This window comes from Arachis ipaensis, chromosome B04, assembly GCF_000816755.2.
Source record: "Arachis ipaensis cultivar K30076 chromosome B04, Araip1.1, whole genome shotgun sequence".
Lineage (NCBI taxonomy): Eukaryota > Viridiplantae > Streptophyta > Magnoliopsida > Fabales > Fabaceae > Arachis > Arachis ipaensis.
The window spans coordinates 11,581,975-11,596,334 of record NC_029788.2 but is presented as its reverse complement, the minus strand read 5'-3'; the positions used below and the strand labels follow the sequence as shown (position 1 = coordinate 11,596,334).

The 14,360-nt window shown below is 32.9% G+C and overlaps 1 protein-coding gene across 1 annotated transcript; it reads left to right on the top strand.

The window, feature by feature from the left end:
• On the top strand, positions 3,594-5,179 carry LOC110270530. Its single transcript, XM_021120140.1, has 2 exons — positions 3,594-3,987; positions 4,083-5,179. Exons 1-2 carry the CDS (start codon positions 3,778-3,780, stop codon positions 4,371-4,373), a joined length of 501 nt encoding a protein of 166 aa, XP_020975799.1. The 5' UTR covers positions 3,594-3,777; the 3' UTR covers positions 4,374-5,179.

The window sequence follows — 14,360 nt, the reverse complement described above, 5'->3', positions numbered from 1 at the left end:
TTTTTATTAATTATTAGATTGACATATAACATTTAAATGTCTTAAGATAAGAACTGTGTTATATATTTTTTCGTTATTTCAACTTTCATGATTATTTAGTTCTCTTTATTTTTCTATGTCATAAGCCAATTTAATTTTAATTTATTATTTTTCTTTTATATATATATATTCTATTTTAAAAATTATTTTATTTTTTTAGGTTTTCTAATATGTTTTATTGTATTTTTCTTTTACTTTAAAAATTTTATGGTCGAAGATATTCTGTTAAACGATTCTAACCATATGATCAAGGAAGAAGTTCAAGATAATAAGTTTGAATTTTGGTAATTTATTGAGTCTAATTGAAATAAACACATTGAAATACAATAAGCAGAATCGTTAATGCAACATTTATTAATGAATAATTACTAAAAGAAATATTATCTATACCAATATATAATGGGGATATGGAATTGTGGTATCCAATTTTTTCTTCTTATTTTATCCTTGTTTTCTTTTTATTAAAAATTGGCTTTATCCCATGACAGAACTTAAAAATAGATTTCAATAAAAAAAACTGCTACTACGTTTTCAATTCTTTTTATTTTATTTTATTTTATTTTTTTAAAAACTGGCTTTAACCCACGACAGATTTAAAACTGATTCACTTTCAACCCACGACAGAATTTAAAGCTAATTCAGTTTCAATTAAAAAAAACTATTAATACGTACTCAATTTAAATACGATTCACTTTCAATAACAAAAACTTCTGCACCTTCAATCGTACTTTACTCAAGAGAGTTAAATATCTGTTTCACTTTCAATGGTGCTCTTGCAATCGTTTTTCTTCTTTGCGTCTTGCTACCTTATGTTCTGACAAATATAATTGGAAAATTCAACGAATCAGCAAACATATTATATCAACTAATATAATTTCTATCCTAAATCCATTGCCAAGATTAACTACAATTAGACAAATGGTAAGAGCCATCCATCATCATCATCATTTTGTTTCAGGTAACATAAAACTTAACATGTATTATGATAATTTAATTTTTTCGGCTATAAATTCAATTTTTGCTTAATATCTGTATTCTACTCTTTGAAAAATCTAGAATTGAAAGCGCATGATAATGGAGTTGGTCCAAATAACAGACGATGTCATAGTAACATAATTGGTTGGTATTCTATAACAAAATTAATTAAATTAATATACACTATTTATATATTTCTGATGCTTATTATTTAACTTAAAAAAATTATATATAATAGAGAAAAATGTCACAAATTAATGGACGATATTCAAACTTTAAAAAAATTAATGAAAAAAATATAATAGAAGAATATTATTTTTAAAATATTCTCTGTTTCAGAATAAAATTAAACAAATTTAAAATAATTAAAATCACCTTTATACGCGACATAAAAGTTAACTTTAATCATGATAACTAATTTTACTTTTATGAATTCAAATTATGCTTATTATCTGTATTGCTCTTTAAAAATATAGGTCTGGAATCATATTATAATGAAGTTGTTCAAGTAAAAGATGTGGTGATGTCCTAACTGGTTAGTACCCTATATATTTAAAACATGTAATAACGTCGTTTTAAGTCATTTTGCCTATACATTAAATCTTAATATAGAAGATTAACAAAATTAATTAACTTAATTTACGCGATTTGATTTGATTTCTGAGAACTAATTTTTAATTCTTTTAAGATAATCTACAACATATTAAGTTTGTATTTTTTTTTTTTTGTATTAGTATAGGTCGAGACATACACCACTGCTACTAATTCAATGCCTCAATCAATCTCTTATAATGAACCAGTTACAAATAATACTAAAAGCCATGCAAATATGAAGTTAGTACTCACTTACTCTACTTATATTTTAATATTTTATCTTCATCGCATAATATTCATTTAAAATATTTTTTGTATTGAATAAATTAAGAGGTTTGATATTGTACACTACTATATAAAATGCCTAATGTTAAACAAAATTATGAATTCTATAATAAAAAAAATAAAACAAATAATTAACAAATACTATAAATTTTAAATTGGCAATACATTCATAAAACTAATAATAACAATAACTTTGTAATAAAATTTTGGTAACAACATATATCTTTTAAAATTAAATAGTAAAATTAGAAAAGATCTCCCTTAAACACAAAATAACAACTATTGAAAAATAGTACAAAAATATGTCTTATTTTATCTCATGTATTTATTAATGTATTGTATAAATTATATGGATCCTTTTTATTATAGAATCTTTACCCAATTAAAAATTTAATAGATAGTAAAATTTGGTCATGGAAAAATGTGTTCTAATTTTTTAAAAAATATTAAAATACTATATTAAATATTATAAGTCAATAGCTAACTAAATTAAAAATATAGATAACATTGTATATATTTTTATGAGTTATCGGACAAATTTTTATTGAATAACTAATTTAAGTACAAACTAAAAAAATGCTACTACAAATATATATTATTTAATGGCAATAACCCAATACACATAACATCATTTAATGATAAAAAATAAATCTTAATTAAATTGCAGTAACTAAATAATAAGTCCTTGATGATAAAAAAAATTATCAAATTAAAATTTAATAATGTATGAAATATAACATAAACACCAAAAAAAAAAAACAAAATAAAATACAATGAATAAACTAATTTTTAAAAATATTTTCGCAATTTTAGCGGACAAAATCTTCATCATATCGTTATTTTGTCATAATAAATTAAAAAAATTAATTTAAAAATACTATAAATTAATAGACGACATTCAAAACTTTTAAAGAAATACAATAGAAGCATTATCATTCTGAAAATACTTTTTGTATATTTTAGAATAGTTGAGAATAAAAATTTACTCTATCGAATATTTCACCTCATATATTACCTAGAACTTTAAACTATGACGATTTTATATTACCTCTTTGTTGTGTGGTTTTATAATTTAACATTTTAAAGTGTTTTATAATAATAACTAAAAAATTTATTATTTAATTTTGTTTAAGACTCTGATATTTTTAATCGACGGAAACTTTTGTCTCTTACGACCATCTTATAAAAGTAGTTTAATGCTATAAATTTTTCGTGTCATAATCTATAATATCAGGACCGACATAATTTTAAAAGATTTATATTCTCGTAATACTATTACGGATAAAATACTAGTATTTAAGTAAATTATTTAAAAAGATGGTTTTAAAACCCCAAAAAGTAAGAAACAACAAACTAAAAACAGGCCTTAGCTAGCACCCTTTTTCCTAAGAAAACCAATACAATTAGCATCTAAATCGAAGCAAATATTAAGAATAGGAGCTTCAAAGATGTGGATTCCTAGTATGTTTTTCCTGGCCAGCTTGTCTGTGTTTTTCCTCACCAAAAGTATCTTCCCATTCCACGTTAGAGTAAAGTACCAACCCGGTCCCTGTCCATTTCCCAAAATGTCAAGACGATCCTTAACCAAAAACACGTTCCATTACGGTCCCTGACCCTGAACTCCGGCTGCCAACCCGGTCCTTCTGTCACAGTCACGGCGGAAAGTCGACGAAAAATGCTGAAGTGTGAAGGCTAGGGTATGACAAGGATGGCTCGAGTTGTGACGTGGAAGAGAGAATCCTATCTGGCAATATGAAATGGACAGGGGCCTTTATGTCATAGCCCAGAACACAAAAACGATGGCGTTTTGAGGGTTCCATGCGTCCTTTTTAGACGAGTCTGGTCGTCAATGTTCCCTGTTTTGTGTATGGAACTTATACCACCATGAGCAACAGCAGAGATCGTGGGATTGGAGGAGATGCATCGGACGATGAGGGTAGGAGCATTTATGTGAGCTCCGTTGGTAGTGCTGGAGCCAGGATGAAGAAAAGATTCGTTGCCCCGAAATGCAATTGTGGGATTCATGCAATTCTATTCATGTCATCAACAAAGTCGAACCCTAAGAGGTTATTCTTTGGATGCCCAAATTTTAAGGTATGAAACAGTTAATTATCTTGCTAGTCATGCCAAGATCTGTAGCAGGCATCTCTGCATTAATAATTTGAGTTTGCTTTCTTTTTACTGTGCAGATTGCACAAGGTGGTTGCAAATATTTTCAATGGTTGGATGAATATGTTTCACTATTTGAAGAGGAGCAAATAAATAATGGCAGTCCTTATGCTCGGAATCGAAAGCCAAAAAATTTTTTGGATACTGATTTTTGGATGGAGGAGAAAGTGACAAGGTTAGAGGATAGAGTTTCTGGGATAGAGTTGCAGATGAAAAATTCTAGCCAGGATAAGTGTAATAGGTGGTTTAGTTATCCATTGATAGTTATTGTATTTGTCTTTGGAGTTGTATGTGCAAATTATCTCGTTTAGAGTGGATAGTGGATAGTTAGTGTATCTTGTTTGTTTTGTGTTGGAAGTTGCTGTTGCTGAATTAGATGTATTGTATCAGTTAACAGTGTAAATCTGAGTTTATTAAATGAAACAAGTGTGTTGGTTGTTTGGAAAAGAGACATTATGTAAATGTGTTATAATCGAATCCTTTCATACCATGAAAAGCAATTCAGTAATAACTAACAGTAATATATAACATTAACAACTACAAACAGCCACCAAATGTCAACATGTTGTTCACAAAATAACCACAAAAGTGGGCAATTTATAGCCCTATACCAACATCAGCAACACCAAAATAAAAAGATTATTGTTGACCCTTAATTCACATATGCTATGAAAACACAAAGCAAAAAACTGTTTGTGGTGGCTATATGTAAGCTAGTTTATCAAAAAGTCAGCATATTCTTTTAACTTGATATAAACCTAGGACTACACTTCTAGTTCTTCCTAGGAGGCCTAAATCCAGGAGTGGGGATAAACTTGAATAGTCTTGATGCAGTTCCGGAAGCTGCTGCAGCCATTGTCTCGGCACTAAGACCATGTGGGTTGACTTGGTTTAGGCATCCTTGATCCAGTAGGAACATTAGTATCATTGTTGGGTGGAATTTCCATGTTGGTAGGAGTGGGAGGCCTGAAGTGAGGTCCAATAGTTGGAGGAATTTGATTCACCACAGAACCTTGAACAAAGGTGGATGAGATTGGTGGCCTCACAATTGGTTGCTTCATCCTTTGTGGAGGTGGGTTATTGAAGGTGGGGGTGTCAGATGCTCCCTGCAAACCAACAAGATTGCATTATACCTCACACAAAAAGTAAGACTAAGACATTGCCTTTGTCTAATTCAATTGTGAACTACACTGGGCACTTACAACTTCTGGTTCGGGAGCAGACTGTGAAAGAGGAATTTCATCTCCTTGTCCCAGTGTTGTTCCTTCCTTTGATGTCGATTTAGGTAGCTTCTTTTTTTGTTTTTTTGCCTTTGTCTACATTCATGAATAATACTCTATCTCAATATGGAGTCAACAATAAAGATCATGAAAACATGTAAACAAATTAACCATTTTTGTTCTACTTACCACAGGGTCCAGTATTGTTCCTTGAATATTAGTACTCATATTGTTTTCCTCACCAACCTGGTTCTATGTGGATCATCATACAAAACAGGCATTTAAATACTGGATCAATCTTTGCTATAACAATTAAATACCTAACCATTCTATCATGTGACACTTAAATCCTTAACCATTATTAAAATATGACAAATCGAACCCTGAAGGAGGCATACCTGTGTGGTGCTAGCAGAGTCCATTGCTGGAGCAGACTGCTTCAAATTCCTCCTTTCCTTCTTGGTCATAGGCTTCCAATTTGGATCTTTGGGTGGGTTGGAGCATGTTTTATAGTAATGACTCTTTTGGCCACACCTGTTACAAGTCACTTCGAATGACTTTTTGGCCTTGTGGGAATTCATCTCTGCCTCTACAGAATCAACTTTTCTCTTCATCTTTGGACGATGTGCAGCTTTCTTAATTGGGGGAGGTAGTGGCTGTGGTGAATCAGTTGGATTCCAGTATTCTTCGCTGTTAACTGGATTAATGCAGACAGCATAGGCTAATCTGATAGCATCCATAGTGAGCCATTTATGCACAAAGTCCTCTGCCTTCAACCCCATCTTAGCCATGGCTGCAACCGCATGTCTGCAAGGCATGCCTGCACACAAATTTTGTTAAACAAATATAAACTAGTTAAAGACTACAGATTTGTTAACTAGACCAGTCATATAAGATGATGAATTGTATACCAGTTAGCTGCCACACATTGCAAGTACATGTCTTGCTTTGTAAGTTTACTCCAACTTTGTGCCTTTGCATATGAACCTCAAACAGTACTCTATCAGAATCACCAGCCCAGGTTGCTCTCCACTTGGTACTCTTGGGCTTGATAAACTGATCAAGCTTCTTCTGCTGCACAGGGGCCAATATACCAGTGTGGTGCTCCAGTCTCTTCTTGTGCATAGCCCTTTTCCTCATGATGTAACACCTCAAATCTTCACACATTGATAGAATTGGTTTCTTCCTGTATTCAACAATTTTGGCGTTCCACACCTCACACATATTGTTCGTTATATTATCAATTTTGGGCCCATGGCTGAAGTAGGCCTTGTACCACACACCCGGGTCAAACCTCTGCAGATACTCCCAGGCTCCCTGATTCAGTTTCTTCAATTTCTCCATTGCACTTCTGAATTCTTGAATTGTTGTACAACGAGAACACTCCCATACCATCTGCTTTGTTTGTTCATCTTTGAAATGTTTTATGAAGTTCTTCCAAATATGAAGAACACAGTTTCTGTGATGGGCAGTAGGGTTAACATCCTTCATTGCCAGTTCCAAACCCTATGGCAAATTCATAACACAATATCAGTCTGATTATTATCAGGAAAAGGTAAATTGAACATGTGACATTTAACAGAGAATGTAATTAACTTAAAATAATTTAATTATGATAAGAAGGTATACTTGTTAAATAATTTAACATAATTAACTTACTTTTTGTTGATCTGAAATAAAGTTCCAGCCATGTTGTGGAACTTCACCCAAGTCTTCTTTCAGTAAAGTTAAGAACCACTTCCATGTCTCCTTGCATTCATTTGGGACCACTGCATATGCAATGACATAGAAGTGGTTATTTGCGTCTTGGCCCACCGCACTAAGAAGCTGGCCACCATAACGTCCCTTCAAGAAACAGCCATCCAACCCTATTAGTGGCCTACATCCCTCCTTAAACCCCTTCTTGCAGGCATCCAAACTAATGTATAACCTATCAAATAGTGGTAGAGATTCAGGTTGGGGAATTACTTCCATCAACGCGGTTGATCCGGGGTTACTTCTGTGCAATTCCATCAGGTAATCCCGTGTCTTTCCATACTGTGCCTTTTCACTCCCAATGACAACCTCTCTCGCAACCTTCAATGCTCTAGCTACCATTCTAATGTTCACCTTCACATTGTATTCATCTATGATATGATCCCTGGCTGCACCTAGCTTCAGGTCAGGCTCTGTGAAGAGCTTCTTAACTAACTTATCAGTGACCCATGCTCTGTCAGCCAAGTTGCTACCAAAATCCCTTCCACAGTTGTGTTCATTGTAAAGGGTTTTGACCTGAAAACAACCTTTTGAACTGTTCCAGCTTGTAAAAATTAGCCAAGGACATTTTTCACCTGCACAAGCTGCTCTCACCCTCAGCTTCTCATTCTTAATATATAAAACATCCTTACCCTCGTGCACAAAATAATCTTTCAGAGCCTTCTTGAATGACTCCATGGTGGGGAACAACTGTCCAACCTTAAACTGGACCTCACCATATTCAGTGTCCTCATCAAAAGTATCATAGGCTGTAGTACCCTCATCTCCAGATGAAACTGGACTGTTGAACACTTCACTTTCATACTCATAAGGTTTCTCATACTCACTATCTAGCTCTGCTGCAGTTGGGTCTGGTACATGGTCTTCAGCTCCATTAGTAGCATTTGTTGTATTCTGCCCCCCAGGCCCATGTTTTCTGGAGGTTCTTGGGCCTCCCAGCTCTGGCCCAGGCCCACTGTTCTCCCCCTGCATATTTTGCCTACCAAGCCCCTCCTTTAGCACATGTTTTCTCCTAGCACCAGAGTATTTCCTACTAGCCCTTCTCTTAGTTGTTTTAGGAGACATCTTTGGCGCATCTTCTGCTGACTTAGTCCCCTTCTTCCTAGCCACACCAGTTTTTTTTCTTCCTTTAGGTGACATCTTCTCTTTAACTCGGGTCTTCTGCTTTTTCTTCTTCTCATTCAAACTGTCATCACTCCCACTGTCATCAGACTCATAACCAGGAGGAGGCAGTTTGTAAGCCTCATCCTCAGCACTTTCGTATCCATCATCCGAGGAAGATGATGATGACCTAAGCGAATTGACATCACTGGCAATCACATCCTCCTCCACAACTCCCTCAGCAACTACCTCTGGCAAGTCCACAGGATGATCAAAGTAGATGTAAAATTCATCTGTGTGCCTGTTCTTATCAATACCCTCCCTCAGTTCGTTAATTTCTTTATCCCCATGAATTTGATGAAGCCCAGATTCCATATTACATGCAGTCATATCACACCAATACATTGCCTTAAACTCCACATAGCCTAACTCTTTAAACAAAACAACCAAATCAAAGTAATTAATCAGGTCAACATCCATTGGTGGCCACCTATGAACTTTTCCATGCATGTAGCTAACATTTCCTTCACTGTCCTTCGTGAAATTCCCCCCATGGTGAAACACAGGGGTAACGAGACATTCAGACATCTGGAAAAGTGCAATAAAATTTTGTTCATTCCTAATTAAAAAATTTAAACATGCAACACAGTTTCTTCAATCTTACATCAATTTAAATAGCCAATCCTAATAATCTGTTCCAACTATCACTAATTTTTTAACTCATCTCTACAGTTTCATTTTTTTTAAATACATACAACTCCTATGTTATGGCAGCAGAACACTTTTTTAACCTCTCTTTACCCCACCAACACTGAATGCAAACAACAATGGTAGGAGAAGGACCACACACAAGCAAAATAGTGAAAGGGACAGTAACGACACCTACCTCAGCAATCACTCCAATGTGTCGAATCGTCCAACTTCCGTCAAGAGCGCCGTCCAAGAATCGTCCAACTTCCGTCAAGAGCTTCGTCAGCAACCTTGTCACCAAGATTTTCACCAGTCACCACTGCCTTGATGGAGAAGAGAGCTGTCTGCTAGGGTTTAGAATGTAATTGTATTTCAGAGTCAAGGGGTCTTTAGGGGATAACCCATAACGCGCGAAACCAAACGACGCCTGGAACCCTCAAAACGCCATCGTTTTTGTGTTCTGGGCTATGACATAAAGGCCCCTGTCCATTTCATATTGCCAGATAGGATTCTCTCTTCCACGTCACAACCCGAGCCATCCTTGTCATACCCTAGCCTTCACACCTCAGCATTTTCCGTCGACTTTCCGCCGTGACTGTGACAGAAGGACCGGGTTGGCAGCCGGAGTTCAGGGTCAGGGACCGTAATGGAACGTGTTTTTGGTTAAGGATCGTCTTGACATTTTGGGAAATGGACAGGGATCGGGTTGGTACTTTACTCTCCACGTTATGTAGGCGGCTTAAAAGAATTTTGATATCATCCGGAAGAGTTTTGCAAGGATGCCTTGGAGAGCCGTGCCATAAAAATAATTAATAATTGTTATATTTTTTGTAAATAACAAAAAAATTTATATTAAATTTATTTATTTTCTCAATCTTATTTAATTTGAAGCAAATTTAAAAATTTATATTCAAAATACTCTTTATTTTTATGTATAATTCGAATAGATAAAAAATATTTTTTTAATCTTATATTAAACATCTTTAATTATTTTTAATTTTATTATTATTTTAAATTATTAATTTTTATTTTGATTATATCATCTCATCATATTATACACTATCATTTTTTCTTATCATTCTTTTTACATGGATAACTATTAGTATTATCGTCTCACCGTCACTATTATGTTGTCTTGTTTTATTTTTTTCTTGTTTTCTTCTTCTATTAACCACAACTGCAATCAATTACCATAATACCATTATGGCAGCTCTCATTTTTGTTCATCACTTTGTATGTGAAAGACAAATTAAAAATATATAAGAATGAGTTAACAAAATAATTTATGAGAGTTCTTCATTTTATTATTGATAGGTATATACATGTCAAAAAAATTAAAAAATAAATATTAGATAAAAAATAATCATTTTTTTAAAATTAAATTGATGAGAGAAAATTTTGTATGTGAAAGACAGATTAAAAATATATAAGAATGAATACAGTTTGGTAAGTAAACAGAAGAGAAAGGAAAATGAAGGTAAAAATTATGCGTGAAATTAATATACGCAGTAAAATGGTATAAAATTTGCAATTGTAATAAATGAAAGCGAGGAAAAGATGGAAACGATACAATTACGATATTCAAGGAAGGAGAATGATGGCAACAGTAATAATATAGAAGAGTGCACCTAATGGTGAGGGGAGAAGCACTAAAAATTGAATAATGAGATCAAACTTGGTATAAAGTACTCACATAAAGAATATTCCAAAAATAAAACCATAAGATCCATAAAAAATTATTTATCCCCCCTAATTATTTTTTTCTCCTTTTATACATGGCGTCGAAAATCAACATTTGGCATAGTCATTATCTAGTTCAGAAAATTACAAAAATTCATCCAAATAATTGTTACATACAGAGATTCAGACTTGGGAAGAGAAGTAAAAAAGATTGAAAACGGATAAAATTAATTAAATGGATAAATTATTGGAATAAAGAATTGAAGAAGATGTTACGGTTTCTACAATTATTAGTGAAATATAGAATGAAAATAAGATAGAAGAACACCGGTTAACGGTGAAAGTTCTTTTATCTAGAGTAACTGACGCATGTACCGGAGAATCTCTATCATTAAGGGCAACATTAGAAAGTAAATTTGGATACGAAAATTTCGTATCCACATTATATATTGTTATAGATTTCTGTTACTTATGCCTGTTCCATCATCATGCGCTTCCATTCCTGTATGTTTCAAAAGTAAAATATAATTATTAAAAACTAATTGAATTCATAACAAAGAAAATTAGTTATCGTATTTCCGGTATCAAATTGATGATGGGTGGTAGCTCTTTTCATTTATCTAATTGTAGTCAATCGGGCTACTCCTATGTTTGTAGTTAATCGAGTACCTCTACCTGCATTTGGGATTGGAGTTGGAATTGGAGTCAGTTGATATGACAACTTATTTTTCTTGTCGAATCATCTTCCGATAAGTTGCTGTCTTTGTTCTTCGATCATGTTGTCTTCTTCGCCTAGCATATTCTGTTAAGTAGGTCGACATTGACGTGGTTGTTGATTTTGTGAAGTTTCTGCCTAGCATATTCTGTTCAAGTGGATCGACGTTGACGTGACTTTGTGAAGTTTCTATTTGTCAGAAAGATAGCAAGATGCAGAGAAGAAAAATGTTTGCGAGACCAAAATTGAAAGTGAAAAAGTATTTAATTCTGTTGGGGTTTCAGTTTTTAAATTGAATACGTAGTGGGAGCAGTTTTTTATTAAAAGTAAATCAGTTTTAAAATATGTCGTGGGTTGAAAATGAATCAGTTTAATACTCTGTCGTGAGATAAATTCTTTTTTTATAAAAAAAAATAAAAAATTAAGGATGGGGTAACAGTTTGTTATATTGAATTCAGTGTGTAACAAAAATAAAAAAGAAATAGGGATAAAATAGGGAGAAGAAATTGGATACCAAACTTTTCTATTCCTTCTTCTATTAACCACAACTGCAATCAATTACCATAATACCATTATGGCAGCTCTCATTTTTGTTCATCACTTTGTATGTGAAAGACAAATTAAAAATATATAAGAATGAGTTAACAAAATAATTTATGAGAGTTCTTCAGTTTATTATTGATAGGTATATACATGTCAAAAAAAATTAAAAAATAAATATCAGATAAAAAATAATCATTTTTTTAAAATTAAATTGATGAGAAAAAATTTTGTATGTGAAAGACAGATTAAAAATATATAAGAATGAATACAGTTTGGTAAGTAAACTGAAGAGAAAGGAAAATGAAGGTAAAAATTATGCGTGAAATTAATATACGCAGTAAAATGGTATAAAATTTGTAATTGTAATAAATGAAAGCGAGGAAAAGATGGAGACGATACAATCACGATATTCAAGGAAGGAGAATGATGGCAACAGTAATAATATAGAAGAGTGCACCCAATTGGGAGGGGAGAAGCACTAAAAATTGAATAATGAGATCAAACTTGGTATAAAGTACTCACATAAAGAATATTCCAAAAATAAAACGATAAGATCCATAAAAAATTATTTATCCCCCCTAATTATTTTTTTCTCCTCTTATACATGGCGTCGAAAATCAACATTTAGCATAGTCATTATCTAGTTCAGAAAATTACAAAAATTCATCCAAATAATTGTTACATACAGAGAAGCACATTCAGACTTGGAAAGATAAGTAAAAAAGATTGAAAAAGGATAAAATTAATTAAATGGATAAATTATTGGAATAAAGAATTGAAGAAGATTTTACATTTTCTACAACTATTAGTGAAATATAGAATGAAAATAAGATAAAAGAACACGTGTTGCTGTTAATGGTGAAAGTTCTTTTATCTAGAGTAACTGACGCATGTACGGGAGAATCTCTATCATTAAGGGCAACATTAGAAAGTAAATTTGGATACGAAAACTCCGTATCCACGTTATATATTGTTATAGATTTCTGTTACTTATGCTTGTTCCATCGTCATGCGCTTCCATTCCTGTATGTTTCAAAAGTAAAATATAATTATTAAAAACTAATTGAATTCATAACAAAGAAAATTAGTTATCGTATTTCCGGTATCAAATTGATGATGGATGGTAGCTCTCCTCATTTGTCTAATTGTAGTCAATCGGGCTACTCCTATGTTTGTAGTTAATCGAGTACCTCTACCTGCGTTTGGGATTGGAGTTGGAATTGGAGTCAGTTGATATGACAACTTATTTTTCTTGTCGAATCATCTTCCGATAAATTGCTGTCTTTGTTCTTCGATCATGTTGTCTTCTTCGCCTAGCATATTCTGTTAAGTAGGTAGACATTAACGTGGTTGTTGATTTTGTGAAGTTTCTGCCTAGCATATTCTGTTCAAGTGGATCGACGTTGACGTGACTTTGTGAAGTTTCTATTTCTATTTGTCAGAAAGATAGCAAGATGCAGAGAGATGCAGAGAAGAAAAATGTTTGCGAGACCAAAATTGAAAGTGAAAAAGTATTTAATTCTGTTGGGGTTTCAGTTTTTAAATTGAGTACGTAGTGGGAGTAGTTTTTTATTAAAAGTAAATCAGTTTTAAAATATGTCGTAGGTTGAAAATGAATCAGTTTAATACTCTGTCGTGAGATAAATTCTTTTTTTATAAAAAAAATAAAAAATTAAGGATGTGGTAACAGTTTGTTATATTGAATTCAGTGTGTAACAAAAATAAAAAAAATAGGGGTAAAATAGGGAGAAGAAATTGGATACCAAACTTTTCTATTCCATTATATATTGGTATAGATAAAAAAAATAGTTATTATGACAAAAATAAAAAAATAGTAAATAGAAAATAATAGAAAAAATAGTTATTATAATAGAAATTAAAGTTGTCAATCATGCAATGAGACTATTTCAATTCGAAAAGAATAAAAAAAAATTCAAATCTAAATTTATTTGATACTAAATAAACTAAAATTATATAAAACATTATTATTTACCGTATAAATTCCTCAGCCCACTCCCTCACCCCCTCACCCTCCCGTAACCCCCTCACCCCACTCCCACCCCACTCCCGTAACCCCCATCCCCTTCCTGATGCCCCTCTCTTCAAAACCCCAACCCCAATTTCAACTTCAATTTTTCTTCTCGCCGCCTCCGCCGCCCTACTTATTCGTTTTTAGGGTTCGCCGCCGCCGCCGCGTGGTCATCGTGAGGGGGACCCCGCCGGCGCTGCTTCTTCTTCTGTGACTGTCTTTGCTTCTTCTTTTGTGATTGTCTCTGCTTCTTCTTCTGCTCTGCTTGAACTTCTGCTTCTGCTTCTTCTTAAACTTTTGCTTCTGCTTGTGTTTATGCTTCTTCTTCTGTGATTTTTTAATTTTTTTAATTTCTGTTATTTTGCTATTTTTGGATCTGAAAACTGAAATTGTAGTTGATGATTATTGAATTATTGTTTATTGAAATTGATGTGATTATTGAAATTGTTATGCTTCTTCTGCCTCTGATTTTTTTGTTGATTTATTTTGTTTTGTGAATGTTGCTGTTAATTTGTTTTGTTATGAGTAATGAATGGCTATGGTGGCAGTGGTGATGGTTGTGAGA

Excerpts from the sequence above, each read along its gene's own strand:
- LOC110270530 (XM_021120140.1), top strand. The coding sequence starts at position 3,778 with ATGAGCAACAGCAGAGATCGTGGGATTGGAGGAGATGCATCGGACGAT. Across the intron at positions 3,988-4,082 it reads TTGGATGCCCAAATTTTAAG|ATTGCACAAGGTGGTTGCAA; the intron begins GTATGAAACAGT and ends TTTACTGTGCAG.